The sequence below is a fragment of the Telopea speciosissima genome, unplaced genomic scaffold (genome assembly GCF_018873765.1).
Source record: "Telopea speciosissima isolate NSW1024214 ecotype Mountain lineage unplaced genomic scaffold, Tspe_v1 Tspe_v1.0110, whole genome shotgun sequence".
NCBI lineage: Eukaryota > Viridiplantae > Streptophyta > Magnoliopsida > Proteales > Proteaceae > Telopea > Telopea speciosissima.
Genome location: NW_025317446.1, coordinates 79,902 through 100,987, shown reverse-complemented (window position 1 = coordinate 100,987; position 21,086 = coordinate 79,902). Strand labels below are relative to the sequence as shown.

Below are 21,086 nucleotides of genomic sequence, written 5' to 3'. Positions count from 1 at the left end.
ATCCTGTTAAAAATCGAGTTGTCTTCTTATAGAAAAATCGATCTAAGAAACCCTGTGAATATTGTCGATTGATGCTTGAGACTCCAACACAACCTTCACTCCATCAAAACTCGTTCAAATATATCCACAAACCAAAAAGGTGACCTAGTTCTTAATTTATGTCATGAACTAGTCTCTAAACAATCCCAAAATACAGCATAGGGTGCTGCACCCCTTCAAGCAGAAAATAGGAGAAACCGCAAGGTCTTCAAGTCTTCAAATACTTCTTAAATCTTCAATTGGATGCTGTAGATAAGAGAAGTAGTGATCTACGAAATTTGTAGCAGTCCTTACAGCTCTGATACCATGTAAATTAATGAAGAAAAAGAGGAAGAAGAAGAAGAGAAACCGAGAGGGAGAAGAGGAGAAGAGATGTGCAACTTGGGAGTTACACGATATGTGTAACCCTCCCTCTAAACTTCAATATATAGCCACTCAAGGGCAAACTAGGAAAATAGATAAAATAAAAGAAATAAACTGAATTACTAATCTAGCCTCCTCACCCCTCTCTCGGTATTAGCTATCGACGCTAATGCCAAGCTCATACAATTCACGATAACAGACACTAAAAAGGAAAGGCCTAACCCTATCCTTAACCTATTAGGTAACTTAAACTGAGTAGGAAACTGAAATAGACTCAAAATAGAGTCTTAATCCAGCCCAGCTAAACAACTAAAAGAAAAACTAATAAAATCACTTAAATTGAACCACTGGTTCAAATTAGCTTTGGACTGGTTCAATTTAAAACATTAAAAACATGAAAATAAACTAAGTATAGGGCTAATCCCGTATGCAACCTATGTACCCATATTTTAGGCCCATTAAAGTGGCCTATTACATAGAAAACCCATGGGACCAAAAGCCCAACATGTATATAACCCAACCCTAGACTTATTCCTAATAAAAGAAGCCCAGGTTGGTGATAAATCTGCATCAGATACAAGATCGTGAAACCACCTTAAACATAGCTGGTGGTTACTTATGAGTCTCTGACGCTTTGAATATTACTGGTGATGTGAATGTTGGCTTGTTTTGAGAAGACCCTGGACACTTCAAAAAGAGCTGCACCGTTGTCCATCATGTGTGGACACATTCTTACACAGACCCAACCACTTCTATGACCACGAGAACCGCTACTGTTACTGCTAATTTTACTACTACAACTGCAAAACACAAACACGGACATAATGATCTTACATCCAACTTCAAACCCACTGTCATGATGTTACATTTTTTATTTTTCCTGTTTCATATGTATGCTTTTATGAAGGAGCATAGTATAAAGTATATTGGGTTATAAACACTGAACTACAACAAGAAGTCCTGCAAGTCCTTTATTTATTTGTAATCTCACCTATGATTCTCCAGCCAATTATTACACGATAGAATGTTGCTAATTGGTTTCATATGTATGCTTTTATGAAGGAGCATAGTTTAAAGTATATTGTGTTATAAACACTGAACTACCTACAGCAAGTCCTGCAAGTCCTTTCCATTATTCGTAATTTCAACTATAATTTTCCAGCCAATTATTGCATGATAGGAAGTCTGTTCCCTTTTTCAATGCCTAATCTTCATTTTTAATTTGATGATTTTACATCGCTTTTAGCCTCCAAGGCAATACATTAAGTTTTGTGAACATTGAATGACTTGATAGCTTAGTCCATTTTTATTAGTGTTACGTGTGGCGTGACATTGCCTTTGTAAAGAACGGTTAACAGGAATGTTACGTTTTCTCTCCTTTTTGGTGTTGCAGTCAGAAAATATTGTACTTGCAGAAAAGCACAAAATCGAAAAGGAGCAAAATGCTCAACTTAGAAATCAAGTTGCTCATCTTCTGCAATTGGACCAAGATCAAAAAATGCAGATACAACAACGAGATTCAACCATTCAGGCACTACAGGTAGTTCTTATACCAAATTTCCTTATGTTCCTATTGGTATGGTAGGTTCATTTATATGTATCTGTTGGAACATCCTCATGCATTGCCTTGAATAATATGTGTGCACCATCACTTTGGTGATTTGTTGGTGTTTGTTGTGTGACCATGGTTGTTTTAAAGCTCCTTCCTACCGTGCATAGTTATCAAGGCGATGCCTTGCTTGCCAGGTGGCTTTGTATTCCCAGGGGGACCAGTAGCCAACTATCCATGTTTGTGACTTTGTGTAGAGTCTCAGGATACCAAACATTCAAAAAATCCAAAAACGAATAAAAAAATAAAGAAAAAGAAAAAGGAGGAAGAAGAAGGAGAAAAGCAAAAGGTATGACGTTGGTTTGGTAGTGTTGATGACTAAGGGAGTGCTGCCAAGGCAAGGGGAAAACCAAAGGAACTAGAAGAGGTGGAGGAGAAGGAAGAAGAAAGCTACATCCTTGGTCCTTATTGGCAGTATCACTATTGCTGCAAGTTGAATTCTTTAATCTATTAAACAGGAACTAAAAGATTTGCTGAAGTGTCTATATTAAATGAATGTGTCTAGATACATTGTGCACATGTTCCACATGTTAGAATAAGGAGGCATCTGATAATTGTAATCCTTTCTCCCATCTATAACCCTGCTGCAGCCCTAGTGACAAGCAATGATGATGCTGATATTTCCAAAGTGAAAGCACAATTAGAAAAGGAATTTGAAATAAAGAATTTGGGACCTCTCAGATACTTCCTAGGAATAGAAATTGTCCGCTATGGCAAGGACATCATTATCTCCCAGAGGAAGTATGTCCTAGATGATGCAGATTCATCATCGAAATGGGCTTATTTCTTTAGGAATAAGTCTAGGGTTGGGATATGTATATGTTGGGCCTTTGATCCCAAGGGTTTTCTATGTAATATGCCACTTTAATGAGTCTAAACTAGGGGTATATAGGTTGCATACGGGATTAGCCCAATACTTAGTTTATTTTTATGTTTTTTAATTGAACCGGTTCAAATTGGTTGCATCCAATTGGCTCAATTTAAGTGATCATGTGACTTGGTTAAGTGGTCATGTGACAACTTAAGTGGTTATGTGATGTAAGTTGGGCTGGATTAGGACTCTATAAGTCTAGCCATGTTTTGAGTCTATTTCCTTTAGTATTTTAGTTTCCTAGTCAGTTTAAATTACCTAATAGGTTAGGGATAGGGTTAGGCCATTCCTTTTTAGTGTCTAAGTCTATTTTTGAGTTTTCTATATAAGTTTGTAAAGGAGGCCAACATTGAATACGAATTTGATTAATAAAAATTAGCTTTATGCTTGCTGCCATTGCTGCTGCTCTTTGTGAGTGTATGTCCTTGTGGATCTCAAGGTGGATAGGGTGGGTGGACTCCTGCGACTCCTTGCGTCTGTCTAGTATTGGGAGGTTCTTCTTCTTCTTCAAGCTGCTGCTGCCTTTGAAGGAGATCGAACCAGTAAGTAATTTTAGTTTCCCACATATATCCTTCCCCTCCATCCATCAAACCCTAATCTCCATTAAACCTGGAACTCCTACCTTAACTAGGACTCCCTCATAACTTCACATCTGTCCATCAGTTTCAAACCAAACTTCCAGCATACCACCCCCACACTTATCCCTACACTTTATCCTAAACCCAGCTCATAACTCCCACTCTATCTCCTCCATTTCTCCACTCCATTAAACCCAAAACCTGCAACTCAATTCTGTCCAGAATTGCAGAATTTTAAAACCTTCCCAAATCCTATTATTTATATGCCATAAAAGCACCCTAGACCTGCATATTAAAGCCATATAAGACTCATTCCCAAATTCCCATCCTAAACCCTAGAATTAACCTAAAACCTAGTGCTGACCATTCGAATCAGCAACCCCTTTTACTATTGATTCTGTTATCTAGCTCCTAGTAGGTCTCCTACCTATCTAGGACTACATTATTTGGTATTAGAGCTATGGCAGAGGGAAGCTCCAACCAAGCCTTGAAAGACCCACCTCCATTCATTTTTAAGACCCGAGTTCGTCTACCCAATGGGGGCACAACCATATTAATTGTTGATGAGAGGCGACGTAACAACATTATTTCACAATCCGTAGTAGATATGTTGTCCCAGTCAGGAGAGATTTGCATCATGCTTACAGGTCAAGTCTTTGTTGAATTTGAGTTTTCCTCATACTCTGACGGTGCTTGGTGTAAGCCGGTACCATCTCCAAGGAGCGTTATTGCAGTAGGTTGTAATTGGTTGGACGAGCGACAAGGTTGGGTTGAACCTGAAAACAACTCGTGTGTCCTACCTGATCGACACCGTCTATACCATTTGTTTACTCTAAAAGGGTTATAACCAAAGGTGACCACATCGACTATATAACCATAGGGACTGTCGAACATGTCAACTCAAACGCAAGTGACATCGACTGTGTTTGAAGTTTCACCAATGGCGGATGTACCAACAAAAGATTTTACTAAGGCAATTTGTGTTGAAGAGATTCAAGAACCGATAGCTAAAGAAATTCAAGTAGACCAAGCTGCACCAGTATTTGAGATCATAATTGAGAAGCTCGGCCATCAAATTGATGTGGAGGTCCAAAACACAATTGTAGAAGATTCTACTGAAGAGGTATACATTGAAGAGAGCAAAGTAGCCAAGGCTGAGGATATGGAAGATGAAGTGGTGATTGAGAACACTCCACAAGAAATCATCGACATCCAAGATGTTGTTCTTGAAGAGGTCGAGCACATAGAGTTTGTGTTAGCATTATTAGGAGTTCTTTTTTTCTTTAGTTCAAGTTGGATCCTCTTTCTTTAGTTCTTTGTATAATCCAGCTTGAGGGGGAGTGTTGAGAAGTGTACCACGATTGGGGGAGTGTCCCTATTGTGGTTGAGTCCATTATGGTTTCCTTTATTGTTTTATGTTTTTAATTGTTAGGAGTTAGGAGTCAGTTTCTTAGTCTAAGTTGGCTACCTATTTTAGATTAGGTTTAGTTTCCTTTTCCTTTTATGATTGTAATGGTTTTATTATAAATAAGATACTTGAGGGAGGAAGCAAGAGAACACATACGGCTCCTCCCCTTGCAGCTACTCTTCTCTTCTTCTTTCTTCTCTCTATTCTCCTCTCTAAGGTTATTGGTTACAGGTCCTTGGTTTTCTACATGGTATCAAAGCCCTAACCAGTACCTGTTTCTCTCTGTTATTGCGGTTTTGAGAGTCGTTTTTGGGTTTCTAGTTTGAAGAAGAAACCATAGTTTATAGAAGAAGAAGAACTAGGGTTTCATATACCTTTGAAGATTTGTATGAAAATTCGTACCTGTTCTGCTGATGATTGAAGCCTAAGTTTGTTCCTACTGCTGGCCGTTCTGCTGGTTGTATAACTATTGATATCTGGTCACAATTTCTGGTTTCGATTCACTGGTTGTTGTTGATCGAAATTTATTCCTGATTCTTCGATTGGGTTTGCTAGTCATGATTTGCTGAATCCAAACAAACCGACGCCTCTGCTGCAATAATCTCTGGTTTTCTTATTTACATTGCTGATTCTATTTTCTGCTAATCGATATCCTGCTACTAACGTTGGCTGGGTTTTCCGCCTCTGATTGCTAGTTACAGAACCAGCTACTTTCGATGGTCGGAGAACTGATTGTGGTTTCTGTTTTCAAATATTCCTCGATTTATTTTCTTCTAATGGTGTTTATTGTTCTCACCTCTGCTGATGGAGTCTCTCGAGTCTTGTTATCTTTTACTTTTGGACCTTGGTAGTGAGGTTGAAGACGATCACTGTCGTGGTATCTTTCCCTTTGGCTACAGCCAGCAAGATATTTGGTTACTTTCTTTTAATTGACCATAATCCATTCAATCCCAATGACATCGTTCTTTGTTATATTCCATATTTTATCTTTTTCCTAAATTGCCCTTGCCTTTATGCTTAATTCGGCTTCTATTTATCACTTACATTTGCTTCCAAGATTGCCCCTACTTCATAACTGGTAATTCCTATTGCATCCCAGCGCTTCTTTGTTTACCAAAAGCCCTTGAAAAATTCTGGTTATTTACCAGATTGCCACTCCTCCCTTAAATTTGGCCTTGCTTGTGCATATATATATATATATATATATATATGGATTTCATTTAAATTACAATTCTGCCATTCCCCTATTTGACTACCCAATTGACCCTTAAAATTCTGGTTTATTACCAGTTTGCCCTTTGGCTTGGATTGTATTTAATAGTGGATTTCCACCAAATTACAGCCATGCCATTTTTTGTCCAACACCTTTCTCTTTCAATAATTCTAATTCCCTTCATATCCCATACCTTTGGTAATTACCCATAACACCATTGGAAACTTCTGGTAAATTATAATTTTGCCATTCCTTCCTTTTTTACTTACCCATAGCACCTTTGGAAAATTCTGGAATATTATGTTTTTGCCCTATCTTTTACATTATCTCTATTATGTCCACGTGTACTACACGTGAGGGGGGGATTATGTACAGAACACCTACAGACATTGCAGAACGCAGAACTTGCAGAACATTGGTGCAAAACATAGATCAGTTTTCTCCACCATTGCCATTGAGTATCCTTCGTTATTGGGTTGAGTTTGCCGTAAGGGGGAGATTGAAGTATTGAAGAGTATTGAAGATAATTGGTTGTTGCCTATTTGAAAGTTTATTTGGGAGCTGCATTCATATGTCAAGCTGGATTCTGCTGCACCTTAGTTTTTTTTCCATTTTGTTCAAGTTGGGCATTAGTACATTGTATGCGCCAACTTGAGGGGGAGTGTTAGCATTATTAGGAGTTCTTTTTTTCTTTAGTTCAAGTTGGATCCTCTTTCTTTAGTTCTTTGTATAATCCAGCTTGAGGGGGAGTGTTGAGAAGTGTACCACGATTGGGGGAGTGTCCCTATTGTGGTTGAGTCCATTATGGTTTCCTTTATTGTTTTATGTTTTTAATTGTTAGGAGTTAGGAGTCAGTTTCTTAGTCTAAGTTGGTTACCTATTTTAGATTAGGTTTAGTTTCCTTTTCCTTTTATGATTGTAATGGTTTTATTATAAATAAGATACTTGAGGGAGGAAGCAAGAGAACACATACGGCTCCTCCCCTTGCAGCTACTCTTCTCTTCTTCTTTCTTCTCTCTATTCTCCTCTCTAAGGTTATTGGTTACAGGTCCTAGGTTTTCTACAGTTTGTTATGCCACTATGGTTCTCTGAAGAGAAAGCTCCACGCCTTGAACACATTATTCCTAATATTCTTGCCTTACCAAAGTTCTGTTTGGGAGTGGTCAAAGCTGCTACTCATATGTTGTTTCCCCCTCATCAATGCAAAAATCGAGGACGAATGTTTTCAAGCTGGGGAGAGTTGATGCAGATTCATCATCAAAATGGGCTTATTTCTTTAGGAATAAGTCTAGGGTTGGGATATATATATGTTGAGCCTTTGATCCCAAGGATTTTCTATGTAATAGGCTACTTTAATGAGCCTAAACTGGGGGTATATAGATTGCATACGGGATTAGCCCAATACTTAGTTTATTTTTATGTTTTTTAATTGAACCGGTTCAAATTGGTTGCATCTAATTGGTTCAATTTAAGTGATCATGTGACTTGGTTAAGTGGTCATGTGACAACTTAAGTGGTCATGTGATGTAAGTTGGGCTGGATTAGGACTTTATAAGTCCAGCCATGTTTTGAGTCTATTTCCTTTAGTGTTCTAGTTTCCTAGTCAGTTTAAGTTACCTAATAGATTAGGGATAGGGTTAGGCCATTCCTTTTTAATGTCTAAGTTTATTTTGAGTCTTCTATATAAGTTTGTAAGGGAGGCCAGCATTGAATACGAATTTGATTAATAAAAATTAGCTTTATGCTTGCTGCCATTGCTGCTGCTCTTTGTGAGTGTATATCCTTGTGGATCTCGAGGTGGATAGGGTGGGTGGACTCTTGTGACTCCTTGCGTCTGTCTAGTACCGGGAGGTTCTCCTTCTTCAATCGAGCTTCTTTAAGCTGCTGCTGCTGCCTTTGAAGGAGATCAAACCAGTAAGTAATTTTAGTTTCTTGCATATATCCTTCCCCTCCATCCATCAAACCTTAACCTCTATTAAACCTGGAACTCCTACCTTAACTAGGACTCCCTCATAACTTCAGATCTGTCCATCAGTTTCAAACCAAACTTCCAGCATACAACCCCCATGCTTCTCCCTACTCTCGATCCTAAACCCAGCTCATAACTCCCACTCTATCCCCTCCATTCCTCCACTCCATTAAACCCAAAACCTACAACTCAATTCTGCCCAGAATTGCAGAATTTTAAAACCTTCCCAAATCTTATTATTTATATGCCATAAAAACACCCTAGACCTGCATATTAAAGCCATATAAGACCCATTCCCAAATTCCCATCCTAAACCCTAGAATTAACCTAAAACCTAGTGCTGACCATTCGAACCAGCAACCCCTTTTGCTATTGATCCTGTTATTTGGCTCCTAGAAGGTCTCCTACCTATCTAGGACTACATTACTAGACCTTCGTAATGGGACTGGTATGCTTGGATGTAAACTAGTAGACTCCAATATCGAGGTCAACCATCATCTTAGCAGCAATGGTGGTGAACCAAGTTGACAGAGGAAGTTATGAGGGACTTGTTGGCAGACTGATATACCTTTCCCACACCCGACTCGACATTGCATTGTTAGCGGGTTCATTCATGATCCATAGGCTGCTCATCTCGAGGCAGGATATCGGATCCTGAGATACTTAAAATTTGCTCCTGGAAAGGGAATCTTATTCTCCAACATTGGAAACCTCAGAGTCGAAGCCTTCATCGATGTTGATTGGACTGGCTCAGTTGATGATCGACATTCGACTTCAGGATATTGCACATTTGTTGGAGGTAATCTGGTTACCTGGAGAAGTAAGAAGCAATCAATGGTTTCTAGGTCCAATGTCGAGGCAGAATATCGGGCGATGGCACAAGTATGGCTTAAGGTATTGCTCAATGTTTTCCGGATAACTGCTGACGAGCCTATCCGTTTTTATTGTGACAATAAGGCTGCCATCAGTATAGCTCATTACCCGGTATAGCATGACCGGACGAAGCATATTGAGATCGACGGACATTTCATCAACGAGAAGCTTGAGCAAGGCTCCATTTGCATTCCTTTTTTCACCTTGGAGATTTAGTTAGCTGACGTGTTTTCGAAGGGCTTACATTGTAAAGTTTTTCATCCTATCATATGCAAGTTGGACATGCATGATATATATGCACCAACTTGAGGGGGAGTGTTAAATTGTCTAGATACATTGTGTCTAGATTCAATGAATGTGTCTGGATACATAGTGCACATGTTCCACTTGTTAGGATAAGGATTGTGACTCATCCTTACCTAGCATCTCATAATTGTAACCCCTTCTCCCATCTATAAATAAAGGTGGCCTCTGTCAGTCTAAACAAGCTAAATCATTCTCTTACATTCTAGTTGTCAACTATATTGTTTACTGTTATGCCCTTAGATTTGTTTTTATTTACATTCACTCATTAACTTTTGTTACTTGACTTTAATGCCCATGGGTAACCAAAACAATACTTTAAAATCCTTAGTCCTTTACACCATAAACCCATACCCACCCCTATTTCACATGGTATGCCTTATTCCATAATGTGGTGCTTAGGTGATGTAGTAGCATTGGATTGACTGAACAAATATGACAGGCTTTGGAGCCAAAGCCTAAAAAATACAGGCCATCCATATCAGGTTGATAGTAGCTAGTTTTTATTTTTTTCAAAAAAATCTCAGGGGTCTTTATGTAAGTTTCTCTTTTAAATATATTTAAAAGCCAGCTATTAGAACTGTGGTGCGTTCTGGTTGTGGGTCCAGTTTAGGCTCTTTTTTTTTTAAAAGAAAGTCTTATTTAAGTTAATTGTCATTACTTTTTTTTGGATGAATAAATATATTACCATACCCCAGGAGGGGGCAGGAAAAGAGGGGAAGGGATATACAAGGGAAAGAGGGGGGGGGGGAGCAACGACAAGCCTACCTACGTAGAGGTGGAGGGAAATAAAATAGACAAATCCAGGCCCTAGGAGGCAGCGATATGCCTGTTCCTAGGGGAGTCCAGAACCGGATGATGATGGGTGCAACTGAGTTTGGAAGAGATTTCAAAGGAGATGGCTTTCCAAATCAGATCATAAGATCGAGAGTTGGAAGTCCATCTCCTAAGGTTCCGCTCCATCCAAATGTGGTAGATAGCAGCTCCAAAAACCAGCTTTCCAATGGTGTCGGATATCGAGGACATAGAAAAAGACATGTCTATCCAAAGCCATTCTCGCTCAAAGGGAAGCGGTCTCCTGCTACGGGGCCAAATCGAGGAGAAAGCTTTTTTCCAGATGGTAGAGGTAAAAGGGCAAGCAAAGAAGAGGTGGGGGGTGTCCTCAAAACCATTCCAACAAAGGGAGCAAGCAGGGGGGACAGGGATGTGTCGTTGAAGCAGGAAGGCTTGGGTTGGGAGGCAAAGGCGAAGGGATCTCTAGGCTGTGAAATTGTGGCAAGGAATATGGCCTTTGAACCAGATGAGATTGTGTCAGGGAACGATGGGAGCAGGCTCACAAACAAAGTTCTAGGTAGAGCTAGTGCTAAATAGGCCATTGGGGGAAGGCAGCCAAAGGGTCTTGTCCACAAGGGGAGGGGGAGGGGGAGAGGGGGGGGGGGGAGAGCAGGCCAAATCTGAGAGACAATGGAGGGATTAAGGAGAGGTGGAGGGGACCAAGAGCCAGAGGAAATGAGGGAGGAAAGGGAGCAATCTTTTCGGAGACTAGAAGAGTAGATCATTCTGGGGCCTAAGACACAATAAAGAACTCCAAGAGGGTGCCAAGGGTCAAGCCAGAGGGAAGTGGAGGTGCCATCAATGACAGAGGATGAGATACCACGAAGGGCAAGGGGGCAGAGGGCAAGGATCTTGTGCCAGATCCAGGAGGAGTCAGAGGGGATTGCAACAATCCAGATGGAGTCAGACTTGAGAAGGTGAGAATAGATCCAGTTGACTCGGATGGAATCCTGACGGCAGGAGATTTTCCAAATAAGCTTAAGAATGCTTGCGGAGTTGGAGTCCCGGATACGCCGGATCCCCAGACCTCCCTCGGATTTGGGTAGACAGATAGACTTCCAACTAACAGGATGGAGGAATCTAGATGAATCATTCCCTTTCCAGAGGAAAACACAGAAGAGGCACTCCATAGCCTGGATGGTGGCTTTGGCTAAGCCGAAAATCCCGTTTCAGTAGATGTAGGAAGCTTGGAGGACAGAACGGATGCAAACAAGGCGACCAGTGTAGGAAAGGAGTTTGCTTTTCCATAGTTGGAGACGTTTGCGGATGTTATCCAACATAGGAGCACAATGGTGATTGGAAAGCCTGGCAGGGATGAGAGGGAGGCCAAGGTATTTAACTGGGAGGGAACCAATGGAGAATCCAGTCAGACGCAGAAGGGATTCTTTATTGGAATCGGGGATGCCTGAGAGGAAGATTTGTCATTACTTGTTAGGAGGTTGAAGTCCATTAGAACGATATTTTCTTTTGGGGAAAGTTTTCATACACAGCTGTGTAAGCCATGTATGTGAGAGGGTGGGAGTTTCAAGGCATTAATTAATGGGTGGAGGTTTATGACTTTTCCAACTCTTTGTGAGAGGGGACACGATCGTGCATGCTTACACGGCCGTGTATGAAAACTTCCCCCTTTTCTTTTTTAATATAAAACCCTAAAAAACCTCCCAGTTGATAGTTAATGAAAAGACATTGTTTTATATCGGAAACTTGAGAGTCTGAGACTCTTTTCTCTCCTTCGTTCTTCCCCCGTGCGATGTTTTTTTCTCCTCTTTTTTTCTTTCCTTCGTTCCTTCTCTTCTTCCCTATTCTTCCATTATCACAAGGCACTGCAGGTGCAGGTTTCAGCAAGCATCTCCTCTGGAAACAGTCTTGACAACAGTTCAGTTTGAATCATATATTTACCAGTTCGATATTGGTTCTTCTCTCACTATTATTTTTTTTTCTTTATTAATTATTAAGTTTCTGTTTTGTCTTTCTCTGATTTGACAATATAGCTAGTGGTATCTGTACTCTACTATTCTTCTCTATCTTCTCTATTCTGGAATATACATATTCAACTATAAATCTGTCACTTCTGATCTTTTCTCTTACATTCCTATTCTTATTGTTGGTTATTCTGATATCCTTCATTATTGCACACCTGATTTCTTATCTGTTCTCTGATATATCCTGTTAAGTTCCTGCGTATCATTGTCCGTCACTGACAAGTCTCAAACCTACTTAGCTCCAAGTTTCAGGGTCTGCATTACTAGGTGTGTGCCTAGGTGCCCTGCCATCACCATGGTTAACATTGGTGCCACGGAAACTATGCCAATTTGTTCCATAATTGGAGACTTGGAGTCAGTTTTTACTTTCTTGTATTAGATGTATTTATGTTCTATTAAGCATTAACTAGGAAGAGGCTAAGGGCATGGTACAGTATTAAATATTTTAATTACCTTTGATATCAAATTGATTGTTTAATAGTAATCATGATATTCTACTTGATTTTGCAAAATCTTTCTGTGGTATTCAGAACAAGAGCAGCTTGGCCTTTAACCTGGGAAAGCTGCCTTGGTGGATCATTCTAGCTTGGGACAGGATCTGCATAGAAACAGGTCAAAAGTTGGATGATTTGGCAGTTCTGTATCAAAATCCATTGCCTATTGGTTGATTGTCCCTGCCTCCATGGAGAGGATCAAATCTATCTGGCTGTTGAACAGTCTTCATGTTCTTTGGAGGTTGAAATTGTTGTCAGTTCTGATAACAATGACTTATACTTTTAATGATTCTTCTACTTCAAATTGTCCTTTTGGTTTGATTTGATGTTGGTACTTCGTACATTTCAGATTTCTTCACTAATCAGATGTTTACAAAAGCAAATTAGCTTAAATGTTTTGCTGGAAGGTACTTCCAATGAATATACTTGAACATCTGGCATGATATAGAATTCTCTTTTACCTTATTTATTCATTGGTGAAGTAATTTCTTTTTTCACCTAATTTTTTAAACTGTTTTTATAGGCCAAAGTAAAGAGCCTTGAACAACTGAATGAAGTCCATCACTCTGGTTGTGTGGGGTCAACAATTGCTTCAGAGACTAGGTCTTCTGATGGTATCTCAGTTATGAAGGCAGCAGGGGACAGCATGGATTCTTTGGCAGTTACCCAGAAACTTGAAGAGGAGCTATCAAAGCGGGATGCACTTATTGAGGTGTATTATACATCCTTGACTCTTACAGTTGCAATAAATCACGACTTACTAGTAGTTTGCTACATACGCTGTTCTGATTTCTTACCTACTTGATTGCTAAGATGCAAAAGTGCCATACTGCTATATGATGCCTGCCACATGCTCATAATTCTGAACTTGATTCAAACATACTTTTTCTGTTGAGCGAAAATGTGGTATAGTTTTTCCTTGTATTGCCTTCACCGGTTTGCCCATTAACTCTAGCTCTGTTAGCCATGAGCCATAACCATCCCCTTCAATATTTTCCTCCTTGTTGAAGAACATTTGAGTTGTCAGTTGGCTATTAATCTGACTGTTTCTTCATTCCTACTTCTATTTAGCTCAAATTGTACTGTCCTAGTGTCCTTAGTTTGTTTTTAAGGTTCAGCATGGGGTTCTTCTCTGCTTGCTGGGACATCATTGGTGTTGAGCTAACCAAGGCCATTAAGAGCTTCTTCTTCAACCCCCATCAGATCCAAAGCATCAATCACACCTTTCTTTGCCTTATCCCCAAGTCTCCTGGAGCCTCTTCCATTGCTGATTTCAGGCCCATCTCCCTTTGTAATCTCCTCTACAAGTTCATTGCTAAAGTTCTTGCCAACCACCTCCATCTTGTCATCGACTCCCTTGTTAGCTCCAACCAGTCCGCCTTCATCTCTGGGCGAAGCAACTCGGATAATATCATCTTTTGTCAGGAAATTGTCCGAGGTTTCGACCACAAATCACTCCCCGTCTGCACTTCTGAAAATTGATATCCACAAGGCTTTCGACTCCATCCGCTGGGATTTCATCACCAAAGGCCTTCTCAAAATGTCCTTCCCTCCCATCTTTGTTAACTGGATACGCTCCTATATCTCCACTCCCCGCTTCTCTGTTCTTCTGAATGGCAGCCCCGCTGGTTACTTCCCGTCCTCTGTTGGTATTCATCAAGGTTGTCCTCTCTCCCCTTTCCTTTTTTGCCTATCCTTGGAGGTGCTTTCTCGCAGCGTCCAATCTAAAACTGACCTTCATGTCATCTCCCCCATCCCCAAGTGTAAGCCTACCAGCTTGACCCACCTTGCCTTCGCCGATGATCTCATGATCTTCTCCAAGGCTGACCCTCTCTCCATTGAGTCCATCATGTCCTCCCTTCGCCTTTTTCAGGACCTTTTCGGCCTCCGCATCAACCTCCTCAAGTCCCAAATCTTCCTTGTTGGTGTATCAGACACCACCAAAGCTTCCCTCTCCTCCCTTACCGGCTTTACCCTTGACACCCTTCCCGTCCGCTACCTTGGCCTCCCCCTTATCCCTGCTAGGCTCTCGGCTCACCACAGCTCCCCCGTTTTAGATCTCCTCCGTAAGAGGCTGCAGCTTTGAAAAGCCAAGCTTCTATCCTATGTAGGTCAGCTCGAGCTCATCAGATTGGTTCTCCAATCTTGTTACATCTATTGGAGTGGTGTTTTTGGCCTCCCCAAGGCTACCATCAAGGCAGCGGAATCTATTATGTGTACTTTCCTTTGGAAAGGTGTGGACTCAGCCAGATTTCTTCACCCTAAGAGTTGGTCTTCCCTTTGCCTTCCCAAATTTGAAGGAGGGCTTGGGCTTCGAAGGATAAAAGATGTCAACATTGCTGGTTCGATCAAGCTTATCTGGAAGCTCCTCTCCAACGAAACCAGCTTTTGGTCTTCTTGGTATGCTGGGCCTCTCCGTAGGGACTCTATTTGGACTGTTTGCTCAGAGGCTGACTCCTCCTGGGTGTGGCGCTGAATTCTTCAAGTGAGGCATATCGCCAGAGAGGCCATTTCTTGCAGGATCGACGATGGTATGTCTACCTCTCTTTGGCTAGACAAATGGCACCCTTCAGGTGTTCTCTCTACCCTTGTCAGCCCCCGTGACATTTACTCCTCCGGATTGGACAAATCATCCTTAGTTGCCTCCATCATCACCAGAGGTTCATGGTTCTCCCCTCTCTCCCCCCTCCCCTGGCAGTCCTTTGGAGCTCCCTCCCCCCTATCCCCCTGGCCATCGAGGTAGAGGTGACTCCACCTTGTGGCTCCCTTCCCCCTCTGGCAGTTTTAGTTCCCACTATGCTTGGGATATGGTTACACATAGAGGGCCCCCCTGTCCTTGGCACAAAGTAGTCTGGTTTAAAGGGCACATCCCTCGCCACAGTCTCACCGCTTGGCATGCCCTGGCGAACTGCCTCCCCACTCAGGCTTTCCTTATTCATCGCCATATGCAGGTCTCCCCCAGCTGCTGCCTCTGTTGGAATGTAATTGAAGATGCAGATCATCTGTTCTTCTCTTGCCCCTTTGCTTCTTCCATCTGCACCCGTGTCCTTCGGAATCGTTGGCCTAACCGCCGTAGCCCTCTTCCTCTCAATAGGGAATGGGTTTGGATTGATATGACGTTCGGAGGAAAGACGATTTGTGATTCGGTTGGCAAGATTGCCTTTTGTGCCGCTATCTCCCACATTTGGATGGAACGCAACCTTAGAAGATGGACGCCCAACTCCCGCTCTTTCGACAAGATTTGGACTGCCATCTTTTTTGATGTTTCATCTAAAGTTAGTTCCCTCCCCCTTTCTGATGTTAAGGATACCCCAAGGAACAGGCTCGTTGTTGTTTCCTGGGGTCTTCCTCTTTCCATTTTGTGCCCTAGCTAGCCTTTAGCTTTGGTTGTTTTCCCTTGGGCTTGTATATTCCTTCTCCTTTCTTCGTAATTTAAATTTTTATTCATCCAAAAAAAGAAAAGTAAGAGCCATATAATGGTTTTATCTTACATGTTGTGCTTGGTGGGTCAAGCCAGAGATGGGCCTGCCAATTAGGATTCAAGGGTGCGAATTGGACTTGAATCCAAGTCTCTGTAACATAAGACCCATTTAAATAGGAAATTTATCTTTACAGAGGTAGAGTTGGGACTTGGGATGAGGCTGAGTTGTTGTTGTTTATATCTACATATGTAGGTGTTAACAGACATCTTCTTGAATATGGGAGAATATTTACCGCTCACCCTTAAGGGGGTCTCTTTGTGTTTTTGTTGGCTCAAAGGTCAAAGAGGAAGAAATTTTAACATGCTTCTCAGCAGCAATGTAGCAGTGTGCCTGTGGAACTATTAAGTAATGTCTTTCTGCATGGTTAACCCTTCTTTCTCAGACATATTTTTACTCACAATTGAATCCTCCTTGGAATCTTGTTCCTACACTATCTGTTATTCTGTTGGGTCGCATGCAATGAAAGATCCTGAAGATTGTTAGGTAAACACTGGAGGACAGCTAGGCTGTCTTGATGTGAATCATCTGGGATAGAGTTGCTTTGACAATGCTAGAGGGTAGACTTCAGTTGTCCAGTCTTGTCACTTCTTCTGCTCTTTTTTTTTGATAGGCCCCTAGGAAAGTTGAACTCATGATCTCTTGTAACAATAACACAACCCGAATCAGTACCTGGACATAAGGCTGGGAGATGAGAAGAGAAGAGAAGAGACGAGATAAGTCAAAGAGAAGATGAGAGAAAACTGCCCATGGTTTGAGTGAGGAGCAGAATGCTCAAACCGTGGGTGGGGGGATGTTTATTTTGATATAGAAGTAAGAAATTGCAATTAGGTCTTGGGTCCACAACTTAAGACTATTACTTAAGGACAGAAACAAGAAAGAACATGTTGTAATATGGGTCCAAGGATAAATCTATCCATGGGGGTATTCTTGTATGTGGGTTTTAGTCCCACATTGCTTAGTTATATTTTTGTCATATGATTTCAATATTATAAATAAAGGCTGGGTTGTGATCACATTGATCAAGCTAGTATTCACAGAATTCCACATGGCATCAGAGCAAAAAATATTCCGGGGATATGGGAAGTAAAATTTTTTCGTTTTTTTCTCTCTTCTTTTTCTTTTCCGCCGTTCTGCCCTAAAACCACCCACCGCCAGCCCCTCAACCACTTCCGCCACCTACCGCCAGCCCCTCCACACTTCCGTCAGCCACCAGCACCCACCGCCAGCCACCGCCAACCCTCCACCGCCTCCGCCAGCCACCGCTGACCACCGCCGGCCCTCTCCCTTTCTCCCACCACCTTCGCAGGTCCCTGCCTCCTTTTCCGCCACCTCTACACACCTCGGGAGGGCCTCCACTTTGTTCGATTTTTTTTTTCATCCCTTGGTGGTGAGTTGACTCCCACCAGGGGTTTGTTTTTTCCCCTATACATGTTCTGATTTTTTTTGGGGATTTATCTCTGCCTATTTTTCTCCAGCCACCATGCTTGACGAGTCTGAGATCACGACTGCTTCGACTGGTTCTGACGATTCCAACCAGCGGGACTTTGTTCCCTTTCCGGTGAATCCCATAAAGTTGAATGGCAGCAATTATCTTCTATGGTCTCGTTCTTGTTTATTTGCTATTGGTTCCCGTGGGCTCTCTGGTTATATCACGGGCACTAAGGTCAGGCCTACAGAGGCTGGATTGGCTTAGGATTGATGGATGAATTTCAATTTTTTGGTGATGTCCTATTTGGTTAATTCCATGGACCAAACCATTGCTGGTCGTTATCTACTCCTTGATACCGTTGCAAAAATTTGGAAGACGGCTCATGACACATACTCTCAGGTTGGGAATGCAGCCCAATGCTATGAACTCTGTCAGAAGCTCTATACTACCAAGTAGCTGGAGTTGTCTCTGTCCCAATATTACAATACCATGTGCACACTATGGCAGGAATTGGATTTTTTGGGCACATTTAAGGCTACCACAGATGTTGACGCGACGGCCTTCGGGAAGTGGGAGGATGGTCTATGGCTGTTTGATTTTTTGGCCGGCCTCAACATTGAATTTGATAATATCAGGTCCAATATTTTAAATCGGGATCCTCTTCCCTCTTTGGAGTAGGCCTATGCCATACTTTCGGCTGAGGACATGAGGCGCACTGCCATGGTTCATCCTGTCACTCAGGAATGGTCAGCCCTTGTTTTTGGTTCTCAATCTTCCCGTGGAAATTCCTCTCGTCCTCCTCCTACTGATCGGCCATCTAGTGATCTCCCGCATATTAAATGCGATCATTGTGGGAAGGACTGGCACACTAAGGATCGATGTTGGAAGCTTCATGGTCGTCCTGTGGATACTCGTGGGCGTGGAAGGGGGGGTTCCAATCGGCCTAGTTCCTCTCGTGCTAATCAGGTTGCCACTGAAGATCCATCTAAACAGTCTCTTTCTTCTGTGATGGCTGAGTTGCACAATCTGCGGGATATGATGAATCGCTTGGACACATCTTCTTCGGCATCTGTATCTCCTTCCATGGCGGCTTCAGCTTTGTCTCTACTTGCTCCATCCAATGCATCTTCTTCCACAGGTATTTCTTTTGGTGGGAATTGCACCTCGGTCATGCCTGACTCTTGGGTTATTGACTCAGGAGCAACCAACCATATGACAGGTTCTTCCTCTGTTTTTACCACATATACTCCTCTTTCAGGCTAGTCAAAGGTTCGGGTTGCTGATGGGTCTCTTCTATTTCTGGGAAGGGATCCGTTCAGTGCTCCTCCTCTCACTCTTTCCTCTGTTTTACATGTTCCTAAGTTTACTACTAACTTGCTGTCCATTAGTAGTCTAACTAAGGATTTGAACTGCAAAGTAATATTTTTTCCAACTCATTGTTTATTTCAGGATTTGGAAACGGACAGTACGATTGCATGTGGTAAGGTGGTTGGTGGTCTGAACGTGCTTGAAAATTCCCGGCCAGCATTGACATCACAGCCGGCATCTTCTAGTTTTGATTCTGCATTGCTTGAGTTAAATAATTGGCATCGTCGTTTGGGCCATCCCTCGATTGAGGTTTTATATACTTTATTTCCTAGTCTGGTAAAACAATGTAATAAACACAACTTTTCTTGTGATGATTGCACTTTGGCAAATCAAACTCGGAATATTTTTCCTACTTTAGACAACAGAAGTTTGACTCCTTTTGGTTTAATTCATTCTGATGTTTGGGGCCCTGCCCGTTGTGTTTCTACCTCTGGGTTTAGATGGCTTGTCACATTTATCGATTGTTTTAGCCGGACGACTTGGGTATATTTGATGCATAGCAAGAGTGATGTGTTCAATTGTTTTATGTTATTCCACAAAATGGTCTAGACCCAGTTCGATGCCAAGGTGAAGATTCTTCGCTCAGATAATGGCAATGAATATATGGATGGTGCTTTTCGTTCCTATTTGGACAGCCATGGGATCATACACCAGATTTCTTGTGTTGACACTCCCGCTCAAAATGGAGTGGCTGAACGCAAGAATAGACATCTACTGGAGGTAGCTCGTTCCCTTATGTTCACCATGTCTGTCCCTCCTCGTTTATGGGGTGATGCCGTGCTTACAGCTACTTACCTAATCAATCGACTTCCATCTCGTGTCTTGGGTGGCCGCTGTCCCTTGGAGATGTTGGTTGGCAAATCCACCTTTGTGGTGCCCCCAAAAGTGTTTGGCTGTGTTGTGTTTGCACAAAATCACCACGTCCATGGTAAGGTCGATCCCAGAGGATTACGGTGCATTTTTCTTGGTTACTCACCGACTCAGAAGGGTTATAAATGCTACCATCCTCCTACCAGAAAGGTGTTGGTTACTATGGATGTTGTCTTTCAGGAGTTGGAGGCTTACTTTCCACCGCCGGTACCTCTGCAGGGGGAGACTCAAAGATATGAAGAGGTCCCGCTGATTGCTCCTTTAGATGTTGAGATACCAACCATTGAAGATGTTTCTATTGAACTAGAGGATGGAGTTACAAGTCAAGAACAAGAAGTGGGACAGATTGAGCAACAGGTGCAGGGGGAGAGACTTGTGAACCAGAAATACACTCGGGGAACTGATTTTCCTACAGATGGTCCTCAGTACAAAGAGAAAGAAACCACCACTGCTGCACCACCTACGCAATCGGCATCTGTTCCTACTCCAAATCTTGCTCCTTGTCATACTTCGGGTAAGCCCCCTCTTGATCCTAGTCTTGATTTACCCATTGCTGTTCGCAAACAAAAAAGAAGTTGCACTCAACATCCTATCTCAAACTTTATGTCCTACAACTCTCTAACTCCTGCCTTTCAAGCTTTCATATCCTCTTTGTTCTCTGTCTCTATACCGAACACTTGGCAGGAAGCAATAGCCGAACCAAAATGGAAGGAGGCAATGAATGAAGAAATGCTTGCCCTTGCGAAAAATCAGACCTGGGCTTTGGTAAGTTCTCTACATGGGAAGAGGCCTGTTGGTTGTAAATGGGTCTTTGTTGTGAAGCACAAGGCTGATGGTTCTGTGGAAAGATACAAGGCGAGATTAGTCGCCAAAGGGTTCACTCAAACCTAAGGAATCGATTATCAAGAGACTTTTGCCCTTGTTGCGAAGATGAATACTATACGGGTCATCAATTCTTGTGCTGTAAATCAAGGATGGGAACTTCAACAACCGATGTGAAGAATGCCTTCCTACATGGAGACTTGGAAGAAGATGTCTACATGGAGGTACCCTTGGGTTTTACCTCCTTAGAGACTCAAGGGAAAGTGTGCAAGTTAAAGAAGGCCCTGTATGGTTTGAAGCAGTCCCCAAGGGCTTGGTTTGGCCGATTCCACAAAGCTATGATCGCATATGGGTATAAGCAAAGTAATGCAGACCACACATTGTTTGTTAAGAGAGTGGGACAGCAAGTTACCCTTTTGATTGTCTATGTTGATGACATAGTAATTACAGGCACTGATGCACATGAGATTCAGAAGCTGAAAGCTTATTTGGGCACCGAGTTTGAAGTCAAGGATTTGGGCAAATTGAGGTACTTCCTAGGGATTGAGGTTGCCTATTCAGCTAAGGGCATATCTGTCT

General features: G+C 42.1%; 1 protein-coding gene across 1 annotated transcript in view; it reads left to right on the top strand.

Moving 5' to 3' along the window:
- Window positions 1-1,747: 1,747 nt before the first annotated feature.
- Window positions 1,748-21,086, top strand: part of LOC122647662 (kinesin-like protein KIN-14B) — a 62,399-nt gene continuing 43,060 nt past the window's right edge. Inside the window, exons 1-2 of the mRNA XM_043841020.1 lie at window positions 1,748-1,942; window positions 13,060-13,248. Of these exons, the coding sequence (XP_043696955.1) occupies window positions 1,763-1,942; window positions 13,060-13,248 (369 nt within the window). The 5' untranslated portion in view covers window positions 1,748-1,762. The remainder of the gene's footprint in view (window positions 1,943-13,059; window positions 13,249-21,086) is intronic.